This window comes from Gossypium hirsutum, chromosome A03 (genome assembly GCF_007990345.1).
Source record: "Gossypium hirsutum isolate 1008001.06 chromosome A03, Gossypium_hirsutum_v2.1, whole genome shotgun sequence".
Classification (NCBI taxonomy): Eukaryota; Viridiplantae; Streptophyta; class Magnoliopsida; order Malvales; family Malvaceae; genus Gossypium; species Gossypium hirsutum.
Window position 1 is genome coordinate 38,379,180 of NC_053426.1, and position 17,907 is coordinate 38,397,086.

The 17,907-nt window shown below is 35.8% G+C and overlaps 1 protein-coding gene across 1 annotated transcript; it reads right to left on the bottom strand.

Annotated features, from left to right (window-relative positions):
• Nucleotides 1-13,840: 13,840 nt before the first annotated feature.
• Nucleotides 13,841-17,691, bottom strand: LOC107887320 (sialidase). Its single transcript, XM_016811513.2, has 5 exons — nucleotides 17,139-17,691; nucleotides 16,824-16,905; nucleotides 15,953-16,067; nucleotides 14,880-15,800; nucleotides 13,841-14,420 (listed from the first exon to the last, which is right to left on the bottom strand). The coding sequence occupies exons 1-5, from the start codon at nucleotides 17,329-17,331 to the stop codon at nucleotides 14,016-14,018; spliced, it is 1,716 nt and encodes a 571-aa protein (XP_016667002.1). The 5' UTR covers nucleotides 17,332-17,691; the 3' UTR covers nucleotides 13,841-14,015.
• Nucleotides 17,692-17,907: the final 216 nt, after the last annotated feature.

Here is a 17,907-nt window from a genome sequence, read left to right on the forward strand (position 1 = left end):
ATCTACTGTTTCATTAGGTAGGATTTTCGAAACTCTCTCTCTTTTGCATACACGTTCAATTTTTCTATCTCTTTTTCTTCTTTTTCATCTTTTTCATCTTTTTCTTCTCTCACTTTCTTTTCACTTTCTTTGCTCTTTTCTCTCGTTTTCTCTCTTTTTTTTCAACTTTCCTTTCTTTTTCATTCTCACTCTTTTCTTTTTCTTTCACTTGATCAATAGAATTTTTCAATTTTAATTGGTCTTCATAAACTTGCTTTGGCGTCAATGGAGCCAAAGTTACATTTTTCCCCAAATGTTTGAAAGTGTAGCGATCTGTGTAGCCGTCTTTGATGACCCTCTGATCAAATTTCCATGTTCTTCCTAACAGAAAGTGTCCGAAATGTATGGGCACAACATCACAAAGGACTTCATCACTGTACTTTTCGATTGAAAATGCAACCAAGACTTGTTTAGTCACCTTCAACTCGCCACCATCATTAAGCCATTGGAGCTTGCACGGATATGGATGCTTAGTTGTTGGAAGGCCTAATTTTTCAACCATCAAAGTGCTGGCAACGTTGGTGTAACTCCTACCATCAACAATAACGTTGCACACTTTGCCTTGTACGTGGCACCGTGTGTGAAAAATATTTTCATGTTGTTGCTTGTTCTCCACGCTTTGAAGGCTTAAACTCCTTTTGATGACAAGTATTTCACCATCAACAGCATATTCGAGTTCCTCCTCTTCGTCGGTGGTTGTGTTGGGTTCATCTTCATTTTCCTCCACCAACTCGATTTCGTCATTGGCTCGAACCACCATGTTGCTTCGGTTTGGACATTGGCTGGCGATATGTCCTCTCCCAAGGCATTTAAAACATTTTATGTCTCTTGTTCGGTTTTGAAGAGCTTCGCCTTGGCTTTGCTTGAGTCGTCAATAGGTTTGTTAGACTTTGCAGGCACCACTTGATTTATGGCACGACTAGTTGACTCTTTCTAGCTTGTGCCTTGTCCTCACTTTGAAATAGTAGAGGGATTAGTGTAGGATTGAATAGTACATTTTCTTTTCAATTACTTCTCGACCTTTATGGCCATGTGCACCATGTCGACCATCTCGATGTAATGTTGGAGCTCCACCATATTTGCTATATCGCGATTGAGTCCGGTTAAGAATCATGCCATGGTCGCCTCTCGGTCTTCTTCAACATCAGCACAGATCATTGCAATCTCCATTTCTTTAAAATAGTCATCCACGCTCCTATTTCCTTGAGTAAGTTTTGGAACTTTTGATATAGCTCTCGATGGTAATAGGAGGGAATGAAACGTTTGTGCATAGCAGCCTTCATTTTGGCCCAAGTGGAAATCGGTCATTCTCTGTGAGTTGATCCCACCAGATCATGGCATAATCGGAGAACTCAATCGCTGCTAGCTTCACCTTTTTACTCTCTGAGAAATTGTGGCACTCGATGACCAATTCTATTTTCTTTTTCCATTCAAGAAATACCTCCGAGTCGGATTTACCTTGAAATGGTGGAATAGACAGTTTGATATTCTTCAAGTCATCATCAACTCATTCTCACTCTCAAAGGCCTCGATTTCTTTGTTCGCGTCGTCTATCACTTCGGTTCAACCCTTGGTCACTCTTCAAATCACTTGGATTGTATAAATCATCTTGATTGAGCCTTGGTCGACCTCACTCCCTTATTGGACTTTAGGGAGTTCTCTCACATTGAACCCGTTCTTCGACACGTTCCAAACGCTCTTGGAAGGGCTCAAACTTTCTATCAAACATGCGCTCCATTTCATGCATGAGGGCTTGGAGTGTTAAATCGAGCACTCCTCCTCTGGTTGCAACATTTCGAACAGGACGAAAACCACCACCCTCAGCCACATTTCGTTCCGGGCTTCGAGACATGAAAATTTAAATCCTCACCACAAAATCTCACGTTCACTCGCAAAGAAAAGCAAAGATCACACTCTGCTCGTGTTTGCACTCAAGGTTAGCTTTTTCAATCACTCTAATGATCTCACAACTCTCATGCCTTTTACCACTCGATTCTCCTCTCACAGTTCATAAAAGACTTGTTTAGACTTAGAAGCAAGCTTAAGGTTCAACTTCAAAGGGTTGCAAAGGATAAAAAATTGGCGTAGGTGTTAGGTGGGCTGAAAGAAAAAATATGGGTTCTCAAGTGTGGCGAAATGGATTGTTTTGGAAAGAAATAAAATTTGATGATCGGGAAAAAAACTTTTTTTTTATAATTCTGAATTTTTTTATACTACTAATAAGCTGAATATATATATTCTTTCTTTCTTTTTTGTACATAAATTTTTTTTCGAAATTTTTTTCAAGAACTTACTCTGGGACTGCTATGAATGTCTGTACTCCTCGATTTTGCTAGCTCTGATACCAAATGATACGATCTCGTCTAGTGAGTTGATTTCGAATCGTAGTATTGCCCGATTGTAAAATAGAGAAGTTTCATTCAATTTGGAGTTGAGTAAATTCGGCTAAGTGTAAGCTAAAGAAAAGATGGTTTTTAAGTGTTTTGGAATAGTCTAAGTGAATGTTTCAGTTAAACAAAGAAAAATAAGATAACTTTGAAAGGAATAATTCGGATGAATGGAAAAAGGCTTAAGGTCCAAGAAAGAACCAACACTATAAGGAGTATTGACTTGAATCTTATATTGACTTTTAAGGTGGAAAGGTTGATGGTTAAAAAGGACCTTGACCCACTATATATAAGGAGATAGGAACCAAAGGTATTGGGGTTGAACACCACACTCAAAGAGTGATAAGTTCACAAAGAAAACAAGTTGGACGCCATTAGCAATGCTAGATAAGTCAGCTTGAGTCTTAGAAGAATAATGAGAGTTGAATTAAACTCAAAAAGATGTAAAAATTAATAAAAGTATCAAAAGTTTTCTTAACCAAAATAATGTCTTTTTACAATCTAGCTATAGGCGCTATTATGACTATTCAAATGCTTATTTGTGACTTTTCACCTTCAGCAATTAACTAAAGTTATTACAAGCCTTAATTTCGTTTTTAACTCATATAGGAAATCCAATGGTCATGTCTCTTCATTTGAACCTAGTGTAGATGAAAAGGCATGACTCTATCCATTAATGAAGACTTAATGTGTTCTTATTGTCTTTAGTTGATGTCCCTTCAACTCCCTTGTAACTGAATCATAAAGCTTGTGTAACTTCCTCTTTTAATGGCGTCATAATGAAGGCAAAAGACTCCAAAAGCTTATTAGACTTGAAGAGACACTCTTGGTCTATTTGAAAAGCCATCATAATGAGCTTTGAGTGCTTCAATATCCAACAAAAACATTCCCTTTATGCACCAGCAATTAAGTGACCAAATGCACACTCTTTTATGCCAAAATTAAACAGCTATTTGAATGTGAAAGCATTTGATTCTTCTTGGCAAATGAACAGCCCTATCGTAGCTTTAAAATATGTGTCTAGCCTTTTGAACTTTTCTACAACAAAAATTGAACACACAATTAATTTTATTTAAGAAAAATTAAACACACTATAACTTATGCATTAAAAAGTAGTAGCCAAATTAAATAACACTCTAATACAAAAAAATAATATGTTCAAATGCATAATTTAATTAAATGTAAACTAAATGAACAAATGAGTTACTTAATATGTAACACCCTCACGCCCGAGATCGTCGCCAGAGTCGAGCTTGAGGTGTTACTAAACTTAATTCATTAATTAAACAGCTCAAACAATTTATTTTTAAAATTTCCAGACAAGTTGGGTAACTGTGTCACAGTCTCTTAAAAATTCATATCTCGAGTTCCGAAACTCAAAATTAAGATCCGTAAATTTTTCCTGAAACTAGATTCATATATCTATCTACTAATTTTTTTTTCTAGAATTTTTGGTCAGGCCAATTAGTACAGCTTATTAGTTAAAGGCTCCCCTATTTCAGGGTTTGACTACTCTGACCCCTATGTATTTCGAATCAGGTATCTCTCTATATAGAGTTTTAATGATTATTCTATTTGTTTCTTATAAAACTAGACTCAATAAGGAATTTGTACATATAAATTAAAACTTATAATTATATTTTTACAATTTTTGGTAAATTTTTAAATTCAAAACAGGGGATTCAGAGACCACTATGACCCTATTCCACTAAAACTTAAATATCTCATAAAATATAACCCATTTACCTATTTTGTTCCATCCATATGAAAATAGACTCATCAAGCTTCAATTTCATAACTTTTTCATCATTTAATTCCATTTCTACTATTTTTAATGATTTTTCAAATTCACATCACTACTGCTGTCTGATTCTGATTTGTGGCCAATTTTACCATTCCAAGGATTTTCATGGTTTAGTTAAGACATAAAGCATACATGTTGTCATATATAAACTTGATTAACCATTCCAATAGCTAATCATTTACAAACCATTTTCTTACTAAACCATAACCATATCATGTGATCATTTACACAAAGTGAGTATAGTGCTATACATGCCACATTCAAAATATACAAGCCATTTTACCAATTTAGGTCTTTGGATAGTGTGAACGAGCCTTCGACCTATCCCGATACTCAAGCCGGCTTGTCAAAACTACAATGAATGAAAAGGAGGGAGTAAGCATAAATGCTTAGTAAGTTCACATGCAAATAATAAGTAACACGATCATGCAATCCAACATAAACATCATTAAGACACACATAACATAAGAATACTTACTATCTTACCACAATTTTGTCTCACCAAGTTCTCAACCAAGAATTAAACTCATACCTGTCCATTTTCACTTTTTCAACACATTCATCATCGAATCACTTTCGTTTTAAGCATTCTCCATATTCTCTTAGGATTCTCCCGTTGAACACATCGGAATATAATTTCGGATACGCGGATAGTTGTGCACATAAGTGCTATACTCATAGCTAAACAAGCTCAATAGCTTTTGAATCTATGTAGCCAAGCTACCATGTAACCTGATCATAAACGAACTCGGACTCAACTCAACGAGCTTGGGTGTTCACATCCATAAGTGAGCTCGGACTCAACTCAACGAGCTCGGATGCCTAGTTACATCTCATGAACTCGGACTCAACTCAACGAGTTCGGAACTCAACCATCCTAGTGACATGTCACTTGTACCCTAATCTATTCCCAAGGTTCAAACAGGATTCTTTTCAATTACACATTTCGATCGCCTTCTTCGGAATATAGAAATCGATACTTCTAACATCTCATACTTATCAAGTTGTTCACATAATTTGCGTATCACCAAATAATAATTTACAAAACACCATATTTCATGATAATAAGTATCATGTCATATAAATAACATTAAATCACTTAAAATAAAAATTATGTTACCTTATTTACACATGAACTTACCTCGATACAAAATTGTAGCAATCGAGCTTATTCCTCGTAAACTTTATTTTTCCCTTGATCACTACTTGAATCTTGTTTCTCTTGATCTATAATACCAAATTAATTTATTTAATACATACATTCATCAAAACATCCCCTAGTACGAACTTTGGCAAAATTACCATTTTGCCCCTAAACTTTCACATATTTGCACTTTTTCCCCAACGCTCGTAAATTAAACCTCATCCTATTTTCTTATGTTTTATGACATGCTGATCATTTTTCCCTTTTATGGCAACATCAAATTCACACTCTAACATGTACTTATGAATATTAGGTATTTTTACCAATTAAGCCCTTTTACTCGTTTTCACTTAAAACCGAGTAGCACAAGTTGTCTAACATAATTTAAAATCTCATATTCTATCATGAAACACCAAAATACACAAATTTCACCTATGGGTATTTTTCCAAATATGAATCCTAGGTTGACTTATTGTTAGCATAAGCTAAATCGAGCTACCGGGATTCCAAAAACGTAAAGAACATTAAAAACGGGGCTTGGAATCACTTACTATGGAGCTTGGAAGCTTGAAACAAACCCTAGCTATGTAGAACCCTTGAAATTTCGGCCTAATGAAGAAGATGGACAAAAATTGGCTTTTAATTTTGTTTTTAATTCATTTTAATAACTAAATGACCAAAATGCCCTTAATTAAAAACTATGGTGTTTTATCTTCCTTTAGGTATTCTTGTCCAAACTAGTATAATGGTCTAATTCCTATCCTAGGACCTCCACTTTAAAACCCCATTACTCACAAGTACGCAATACCTTTGTGAACTAGAACACACATTTTACAACTTTTGCAATTTAGTCCTAAATATCAAATTGGACCCTCTATCGATAAAATTTCTAAATGAAATTTTCACACAATCATGAAATCATGCCATAGACCTTAAAATGATAATAAAATAAATTTTTCTACCTCAAATTTGTGGTCATGAAACCATTATTCCGATTAGGCCCTAATTCGGGATATTACAACTCTCCCCTCTTTAACGATTTTCGTCCTCGAAAATCTTACCGGTAAACAGGTGTGGGCAATGATTTCTCATAGTTTCTTCAGGTTCCCATGTAGTCTCTTCTACCCCGTGCTTTTTCCACAATACTTTCACTAAAGCGACATTTTTATTTCTTAGTTGTTTGACCTCTCGAGCTAAAATCTTAATCGGTTCTTCTTCGTAAGTCATATCCGGTCTTAGCTCAATTTCTATTGGTGAAATTATATGTGAAGGATCCGAACAATACCGACGTAGCATAGATACATGGAACACATCATGCATCTTCTGTAATTCAGATGGCAATGCTAGCCGATAAGCTACTGGTCTAACTTTTTCAATTATTTCATATGGTCCAATAAAACGCGAACTCAACTTGCCCTTCCGTCTGAATCTAAGAACTTTCTTCCATGGAGACACTTTTAAAAATACCTTATCACCAACTTGAAACTCGATTTCCTTTCATTTCAAATCCACATAAGATTTCAGTCTATCCGATGCAGCTTTCAAACAATCTCGAATCACTTTCACTTTTCTTCGGTTTTTTTTATTAGATCAACTCCATAAATCTGATTTTCCTTGAGTTCAGTCCAATACAATGGCATCCGACATTTACGACCATACAATGCTTCATAAGGTGCCATCTTCAAACTCGTCTGATAACTATTATTATAAGCAAATTATACCAACGGTAAATACCTTTCCCAACTTCCTTGAAATTCCAATACACAACATCTGAGCATGTCTTCAAGAATCTGAATCACTTTCTCTGACTGTCCATCAGTTTGTGGATGAAAGGCAGCGCTGAAATTTAACTTCGTACCTAATGCCTCTTGCAACTTTTGCTAAAACCGCGAAGTAAATCTCGGATCTCTATCCGAAATGATTGACAAAGGTATTCCGTGAAGTCTAACAATCTCACTGATATATAATTCAGCCAACTTATTAAGAGAATAATCCATACGTACCGGAATAAAATGATCCGATTTAGTCAGTCTGTCAACTATTACCCAGATGGCATTTTTCTTCCCCGGAGTTAACAGCAACCCTGATACAAAATCCATAGTAATCCAATCCCATTTCCATTCAGGAATCATGATAGGCCGGAGTAGTGCCGGAGGTACTTGGTGTTCAGCTTTCACTTGTTGACAAATTAAGCACTTTGATACAAACTCGGAGATGTCTCTTTTCATTCCACTCCACCAATACATTTTCTTCAAGTCATTATACATTTTCGTACTGCCTGGGTGAACAGCCAAACAACAATTATGTGCTTCATGCAAAATCTTTTGAATCAATTCATCATTTTTGATACACAAATTCAGTTTTTAAACATCAAGCAACCATCAGAACTGATTCTGAAATTTGATCCCGCATCAACTTCACACTGCTTTCTCTTGGCTTGCAAATCTTGGTAATTTTTCTGAGCTTCACAAATCTCTTGTAAAAACATCGGTCTTGCTCTTAACTCTGCTAGAATTGAACCATCATCTGATACCTTTAACTGAGTATTCATAGCTCTCAAAGCAAATAGCAACTTTCTGCTCAAAGCATCGGTAACCACATTCGCTTTTCCCGGATGGTAGTCAATAATAAGCTCGTAATCTTTCAATAACTCCAACCATCTTCATTGTCTCAAATCCAAGTATTTTTGTGACATCAAGTACTTAAGACTTTTGTGAACTAGAACACACATTTTACAACTTTTGCAATTTAGTCCTAAATATCAAATTGGACCCTCTATCGATAAAATTTCTAAATGAAAATTTCACACAATCATGTAATCATGCCATAGACTTTAAAATGATAATAAAATAAATTTTTATACCTCGGATTTGTGGTCACGAAACCACTATTCTGATTAGGCCCTAATTCGGGATATTACATAATACATGACTTAATTTAATGATGCAAACTTAACTAACATGAAAGTTACATAATGCATGACTTTATTAAATGTAAAACACATATTAATGATGTTCAAACCATGACATAATTAAAGACTCATATTAATGATGTTCAAACTATGACATAATTAAAGACACAAACTAAAATAACTAAAATGAATTGAAATCCTTATTTCCAGCAACAAAATTTTGCTAAGTTAAAAACGAGCTGGAGTTAAGCTCAATGGGCTATGAATGAACAAGATGGGCTTCTAAAAGGTTGCAAGGCTTGCTCGGGTGACTTGTCCATATTTGTTCAATGAGCCCAGCAACACTCTCTCCCCATACTCGATCAGCTAAAGCCGAAACAGCCTCTTTGAATCTTTTGGCTTGAGCTGGAGTTATCGGTCTTAAGGGAAGCTCCAAAGGTTCCTTGTCAGCCCTTAATGAGTCTCGGGGCTCAACCGTATCACCTATGGACCTGTGCCACCACTAAAAAGGAGAAAAACCATTAAAATATCGAGCAACAATGTTTAACTTAGCATCATCATCCTTGATGCCCAAGACACGGAAGTATTGCTCCATTTTTCACAAGAAGTTGTCTACTTCCTCACAGAATTTTCCCCCTTAAACTTCTTCGGTTTGGGGACATCAATCTCCTGATTCAGTGTTACAATCAACATCCCTTTACCCATGATGGTTTGACACAGAACAAGCTCACCCTCGAGCTCTTCAATTGTTCTACTCAAAGCCCTTGCCGTGGCCACAGTTTCATCCTTCAAAGCCATCACCATGGCTTCGTTTTCTTATTTCATAGTTGTCATCTCAGATTCAAGAGCATCATTCTTTTTTGTCAACTTGTCCACATCAATATTAAGGAGCACTTGCAATGCATCCATATTTGAACTAAGGGTTTCTGTCACATATTCCTTGAACTGCTCTCCCCTTGGTCTAACTCATTAGTGCATGTCTCTACTACCTCGAGTGTTTCATTCACTTCACTATGGATTCTTTAAGATAGACCATATGACTTTCCAAATTCGACAACATACTCCCAACACAATTTTCGTTGGGTTATTGTGCTCATCTGCTCTTTTCGGTATCTCAACGGTGCCTTCGAACGTTAGCTTTAATACCAACTGTCATAGGGTTAGAACTTTAGACTTGTAAATCGCGCAGCCTTAGACGATTTCTTTGCTCCAAATCTACCTAAGTTAACCTAACTCTTGCAAAAGTGAGAATTCTTGCACAAATTCTCTAAGGCACCAAAATATAGCGGAAGTAAACTCGGAACGAAAGAGCAATGAAGAATAGAAAAGCCAAAGGAAAACAAAACACACCAAGTGTTTAAGTAAATGCTCTCAAATATATTCACAACTATGAATGGAATGATTACAAATATGCGGGAATGCCTTTATTTATAGTTGAGTTCCCCTAAAACTAGTAGTACAAATTAAGTTATATTGACGATCAAGATTAGAGCCTATCTACAATTGAGAGTCCTAACGGATTTAAACTCTATATAATCCTATCCCTTTAGGATTTACAATATTTACCTTGGTAACTCTAGTTTTATTGGAAGGTTTCATTAAGCTACCAAGGCTTCAAGTAGATGGATTTCTTCATAGGTTCCACAAGTCGGATCAATTCTATTGGGTTAAATGAGCCCTCATTTCATCAATTGACCTCTGTGGGACACTCTTTATGCAATCTTCAAGAGTTTTAATCCGCGGCTTGTGACACCAGCATATTCTTAGGCATAACTTTCAACATTTTTAAACTAACATCTTGTAACATCCCGAAATAGTGCCTAATCGGAATAGTGGTTTCAGGACCACAAATCTGACACCAAAATATCTATTTTATGATTATTATGAGGCCTAGAATATCAGTATATGCATGTGTTAAAGTTTCATGAAGAAATTCTAAGCATAAGGTGTCCAATTGGAAATTAGGGACTAAATTGAATAAATTGCAAAACTTGGATTCTAGAAGAAATTTGTATAAAATTGTTTTAGATTATGAATTAGTAGGTCTTGGATAGTAATTTTTCCAAATTCTAAATTTTTGGACAAAAATGGGCTTGCATGGATGAAATTTTAAAGAAAAGGCATAAGGGCATTTTGGTCATTTGTCATTTTAAAGAATTAAAATGGGAAAATCAAGCCAAAATCAGCCATTTTCTTCTCCATGGCTGCAAAAAATTGAAGAGACACCATAGCTAGGGTTTTCAACATTTTCAAGCTTAATAGTAAGTGCTCCCAAGCCCCGTTTTTCATGTTCTTTGTCTTTCTGAAATCCCAGTAGCTTGCTCTTCATATTTCTACCCATATTTCATGCTAGATTTTATGTTCAAAAATTTACCCATGCATGATTTATTGGTATTTTGATGGATTATGGAGGAATATGAAAGATTAACGTGTGTTAAACATCTTTTCCAAGTTAGTTTTCATGAGAAACCTTTATAGGGACCATTTTGCAAAATATGTAAATGTGTGGTAGAAATGAGAAATTAATGGATAATGTGGGCTACCATAAGAAGGAAAAATGTTCAGTTAGGCTTGGGTAAGATAGAAATTGCATGTGTTTCATTATACGAGCTTAGGGACTAAATCGTAAAAATGTCAAAGGTTAGGGGCAAAACGATCAATTGGACCAGGGGTGGATATTAATCTTGAAATGTATTATGTGGGGTATCAATGAGCTAATTTTTCTGTTATAGACCCCGAGGAACAAGTTCCGAAGGTCGATCGTGGTAAACGCAAGGTTTCAGAATAACCGAAACACAATCCCGAAAAGAATACCAGGTAAGTTTGGATAACTTAAAGTAAACCCCTAATATGCATAATTGTATGATTTATGAATGCATGAAATTTGCATTTATTGATAGTATGAAGATGTATAAAATGCATCTTTGGTAATGACTTGTTGATAATCATCTCGGTTGAGGTTGATAAAGGGGATTTGATGGATAAACCATGATTGATATGTGTAACAGGATCCTGCATGTGTTGCAGTAAGGATTTAGCCCGGATGGATAATCCGTTGATCTCAATTATGAAAAGGATCTAGTCCGGACGGGTGTTCCTTGAATGATCGAGCCTCCCGAAGAATATATATGCATTACAGATTTAGCCCGGACCGGTAATCTGATTAGGGTCTGAATTTAGCCTGGACTGGTAATTTAGATTCGAGCTTATTAAGGGTGTTGTCGCTATAAGAGATTTAGCCTGGACTGGTAATCTCGACATCACCTTACAAGTTCATGATATGTGGGATTTAGCCTGGACTGGTAATCCTACTATATGATGTGAGGTTCACGGGAGTGCATAAATGGAATGATCATTCCTATAAATTGACGGATAATAGGTATTCCATCGAGATTTCCTAGAAACTCAACGAGATTAACATGGGATATACATATATGAATGAAATGTTGATTGATGAGCTCATCTAGTTAGATTATATGATACATGATTATGTGACTAACTCATTGATTGAGTGCATTTGATAGGAAATCATTTCATAATGGATGATTTCATGAATTATATGGATGTATGCTAATTACTCGGTAAGTTTACTTTCCAGTTATTTGAGCTTACTAAGCATGAAAATGCTAATTACTCGGTAAGTTTACTTTCCAGTTATTTGAGCTTACTAAGCATGAAAATGCTTACCCCCTCTCTTTTCCCTGTTTTACAGAGCTCGTAGACTCATAAATATTTTAAGACAATTGGAGAGTCAACACACTATCAACTAGTCAAGCTTTAGTATAAAGACACTTCTATTTTGTTAATGGCATGTATAGGGCTTTGAGTATTTTGTCATATGAGTCATTTGAATTGCCAAATGAAGGCATGTAAAGATGCATTCATCTTTTTGTAAAAGGCCATGGAAATTGGCATATTTGAAAGTAGGCTATGACTTGCCTTTATATGCATGTTTATGCTCTATTATGATGGGTTGCCTCAAGTGGCAATGAGTTCAAAAACGAGCCAAGTTTTGAATGTGTTACAATAACATAAGAACCCATAAATACTAGATGGGAAATAACCTTTTTGAATGAAACCAATGATATGAGGTTTCCATACAACTAATTTCATCAAGATCATTTACAAGTGTATAATCATGTTTTACTTTGAATTTGGTATCTTTTAAGAAAAAGAAGTAGAAGGGGGTGATTAAAGGCTTGGTAAATAGCCTATTAAAGTCCACGTAGTTAGATACACGGGCGTGTGTCTATGCCGTGTGTGACACACAGCCTATCCCCATGGGCGTGTGGCATGACCGTGTGTCCCCTGCACCTAAAACTCTAAGCTAAATTAGCACACGGGTAGGACACACGGGCGTGTGTCTTGGTCGTGTTAATTTAACAGAATGCTCAAGTTTTGGACACGGGATGAGCCCACAGGCGTGTGAGTCCACACGGTCCACCTACACGGGCGTGTGTCCCTTTATGTTAAGGAAAATTTTTTAAGTAGCCCAAGGTTAATCGAACGTGTCCGTATTTTGATGCAGCGATTCAAGGCATTGGGGAATTCCATGTGCACTTAATATGGATCATATGTTTTATGTTGGATGGGAAATTGCAAACACATTTCTTTTTTCCGGATGTGTTACCAAAGGTAAGAAGATGTTTCGGTATCCATTTTTTATAACCTCTTCTATCGTTAGTTGAATGATTATAATAAATTAATATACAAAATCCCTTTTGATTTTCTTTTATAAAATAATTAATAAACAAATTTAGAGCTGGTGTAGTTCTTGCCTTCCTACCTGCTTCTTATCAGCTTTAATCATTTGTTTGTTTGGCTGGCTATCTGGCATGTTTTTTTACCACATTTTCAATTATATGATTTTTTTTCCAGCAGGATTATGGTCCTCCGCTACATGCAATGGATCTGAATCTTGGTTACTTTCAACTACCTATTTCTAATACATATTGGCCGATAAAAGTATCAAAAATAAAGAATTCTGTATTAGAAATTAAGTTGTATTTTAATTTTTTTCTATTCAAAAATTAAATAAATTAATTTTTATATATTAGATCAAAAAGTAAATTAGTTGTGTTAAAAATTTCATTCTTTCTTTCTGTTAAAAATTGATCTGTGTACATCAGCATGAGATACTCATCACACGTTAAGCATCACTATCTTGTTATTTTATTAATCATTCTAGTTTTTAACCGTACAAATAAATGAAAATTTTAACAATGTCTAATTTACTCTTTAATTTAAAGTACAGAAGTTAAATTACTGATTTTTTAATAGAGATAATAAAATGAAATTTAATTCTTATACAAAAGCGTTTATGATACTTTTATATTGAGTCATTGATATTATATAATTCTCCGAAGACGTTTCAAATGCATAATAACATCTTAGTTACAGTAGCAAGTAAAAAAGGTTTTAGAATATCAACTTAGAATTTGAGGCTCCAATTGCCAGGATGCAAAGAAAAACTTTGGACTTTTTTTTTCAGAAAAAAGAAAGAAAAGAAAAAGTTGGATTTGAGTTCCACTCTTTACAGCCAAACAGATGGACAATAGAAAGAACAGTTAAAGATGAGATTATCTTTTGCAGAAACACGTTTTGCCTTCTTCACTCCTCGTTCAGTGGTAAAAGCTTTAGGATTACATTCTTGCAAAGTAACCAAATAATTATGAGAGAAAAATAAATAAATATGAATTCCTAGAGAAAAAATAAACCACTTTTTAGATGTTATAATAGCTCAAATGGTTCAGGCAGAGACTCGAATCCATTATCAAAGATGGATCCTTGATCTAATTTATCATCAATGCTATGCAACCAATTCGTATTCTTCATGTCCTCTTTTAGAAATATTGCATCATAACGGGAACTCTCATAGATGTCCACCTCACTTAATTTGGCCGAGTATCTTCCATCATGGGAATCACTTCCGTTCTCTGCAGCTCTCATTGTACTATTTCCATTCTCAGAGTAGTCTCCATTTTTCATGCTACAAGAGCTTCCATTGCTATTCACAGAGTCTGAAGTGCTTAAGGAACGAAGAGTTTGGGTTTTTACAGATGCAGATCGGATGCTCTGAGGAAAAAGCGTTGTGCCTGAAAGGGAACGAACACTCCCTGTGCCATTTCTTATGTCCTACATCACAGATTATAAGGGGCGTTAGGATTATCCTGCATGATACACTTCATATATCCCAGAGATGTAGGAACACTTTTTTGTCAGTAACTTAACATGATGCTGTCTCTTACCGCCACAGAGCATCTAAGGGAAAAATCACATCAAATTCCAACTTTTGAACATGCCATTGCAACTCTAAGCTCTTATTTAGAAATCCAAGTTTAATACCTGAGACCCTGAAAATTTCTGCTACAACTTCTGGATAATGGTGATGTTCTATTTATAATGATAATAAAGACTTAAGAATATCGAAGTTGAAAGTGCAACTGTAATCTATAATTATACTCTCTACTTCAATGACACTATTCCTAGCCCTGAGCAGATGATCAAGAAGAGGAATTCATTTTCATTTGCAACAAGCAGAGTTCTACATAGGAATTAAAAATCTATTCAATAAAAAGTAGAGGGTAAGCATACCATATGCCTAATAGCCATATCCAGTGATTTCTTTGAGATAGTCCTTCCAAATCCTGTGCCATCTGCGGTGGTTGTTGAAGATTTTACAGGTTTCCGCATAGCCAAATCGGAGACATGTGAGATCTTCCGTGACTCGTGTATGTCAGATGGATGCCCATTGGAATGGACCCGAGTCCTTCCAGGAGGCTCGGTGAGCCTTCCCCTCGGGACAATAGGTGAAGAATGTCTTCTTGGCATATTTATAGAGCTGGTAGTATCTTGGTTTGTCTTTGTGGTAACAGAAGCACTGGGCCTGGACCTACCGGCAGAGATTGGCCTATCAGGCAACGCTGTTCTAAGGTTTGGTGGTGTGTCAAGAGGAAAATCAGGGGGTACAACTGGCTGTTGCGGAGGGCGGACTCGTGGACCTGGGGAGCTTGGTCGAGATGCTGGAGCTGCAGTGTGACCATTTGAAACAGTGCGCCCATTAGAAGAAGGTGAAGGACTAACTGGTGAAGACAAAGAAGCTGCTGGATTCCGACGCGTGGGAGTTGATGGGCGAGAATTCGAACGAACAGCTGTTGAGTTCAAGTTTGCAGGGACTTGTGGCCTAGAAGTTGGAGTCCACGGTCTTGAACTTTGTGAGGGCCTACTGTTGTCAAGGTAAGAGCTTGTTGGAGATTGACGGACTTTCAAAGGAGTTGAGGGCCGCGATGATGTTGACCTTGAAGATGGGGTTGAAGGTCTTGCTGTAGATAATGAGCGGGTGATAGGTGAGGATGGTCTAATATAAGATGACACAGAAGCTGAGCTTGTATTGAGAATTGAACTGCCCCTATTTGATGAATAGTTATTGTATGAAGAAGAGAGAGAAGGTCGAGTGACCGAACTGCTTCTAGCAGGTCTCGAGGAAGGATTATTTTCAGAATGTGAAACTGAAAGCTGAAACAGAGAGAAACCAAAAAAAAAAAAAAAGTCATTCATGGTTGCCAACTTTGAGTGGACAATAACAATCATATGCTAACCAGAAAATAGTGCAACCACTAATTTTGACAGAAAAAGCAAAATAAGTCTAAAATTAAGGACATGCATACCCTTGAAGCCTTTGTGGTTGAAACTGATCTAACTTTGGAATTGTTTCTTGGAGCTGACTGAGATTCTGATCCCTCAGATGAAGGAAAGACTGGAGTTCCAGGAGGAGTTAGAAGCCTAATAATGGAAAAGTAGTTAATATTATAAACTGAGAGAGACAAGGATTTCCAAACTGAGTCTAAATTCAAGTCTCAATTAAGCGAGCAAGGTAATATATTACCCAGAAATGGTTGTCAAATCGGTTATTTGATCACTAAAGCAATCAAATTTTACCTCTCAAAGCTTAGGGCAAAAAGTTTCACCCAGAATTTTGTTCACTTGAGTAACTCAACAACTCAACGTTATAGCATAACATTATTATAAACAATACCAGAGATTGCTATCTTCTCAACCATTTTCGAATTGGTACACACGAAACCAATCAAGGTGCATTCGTGGTCCAATTCAGTAAAATTATTAAATAAAACAAACAATTCACAAACTTCAGAATTTATTTATTTAAAATTGTGTTCATATGAACAAAAAATGTAGTCTCAAAAAAAAAATTCACATTCCAATAAAATTGAAACAGCGAAATGAGTTTTAGTTTTAGTTGACAGATCTGGATTCCAGTTAACATTGACTTGAAACAATGGAAAAAGTGAAGATTCACAAGAAGAAAAGGTTCGTTCATTTAGATGGTTGTCTTTTCCATTCAAAGATTTTCCATATATATGAAAAAAGCTTTAAAAAATTTTGAACATTGGATTATGGAAAGAAACCAGATCCGAAAGAGAAAATGATGCAAATGATTAGTTTAATTAAATTTGGAAAGGAGAGAGATGCGATTTACCAGTAATCTATTATTATAGTAATAAAATAGCAATGATTTACCAGTCATAATCATGCTTTCCTCCATCTGTAGAAGAAAGTAGATCATCTGATCCATGTGATGTTCTTCCCTGTTTTACTGACACTACAAAATCAAAATCAAAATCAAAACTTATTTTAGCTATCATTCCCCTAAAAACGACTATATTTGCATCCAAAACCATCAGTCATTTTCTTAATTTATGGGAGAAAGAAAAATAGAAATGGAAAAGAATAGAGACGAAGCTTAGCTAACTGCTCCCTTTGAAATTGACAAACTAATTTGAAAATAATAGCATCAAAGTAAGAAAAGGAACGCAGAAGAGGAGAAGTTTGTACCATCGGAGGAGGCGACGGAGAGGCTGCGGCGACTCTTTGAGAAAAGATCCAAATTCTCTTCTGAATCCCTGGGGAACAATCCAGCGTTAAAAATTTTTCCACGGCGGTGATGAAGGGAGGCCGCCGGAATGTTATTACTGTTATTCCTCCCGCCGCCACTCACCAGCGATTCCCTTAGGTTCCTATTCATCATCTTAATTGGTTGCTGATGCTCCCTGCCTCATCGCTCTTTCTTTCTTGCTTGGTTGCTTAAGTTTTTATTTTCTTCCTGTGTGAGGTAAAATGGCAGCTTTGTTTTCTCAGAGAGGTTGAGACAGCTTGATATGTACCTCAAAAGATAAAATGCAATGCAATGCTACTTCTGCCATTACGAAATGCAAAGCAAAAAACAGTTGGTCACCGGGCTGTCACTTTATCTGCCCTTTTATTATATTTTTCTTTATAATATTAATGAAGTGGTATGTGGGGGAGTGAAGTGGTGTTCAGATCTGTTCTGCTCACTGCTAAATCCTTCCTTCGTAGCTTTAAAATCAGATCTGTGCTTTTGTTTACGGAGACAGGCAACACAGCTTTTCTTTTTCTTAAATAAACTAATATTTTTTTTGTAATAATTAATTTATAATGCTAATATTTTATCTCTCCTCACCATTGTTATTTGTACCTTAAATTTATGTTTTTTTTTTCAAAAAAATATTTTTATTATAAGTGTCCATTCAAATATTTCTAAATCTTGGGGAATAAATACTAATTTTGAAAAATAAAGGTAATC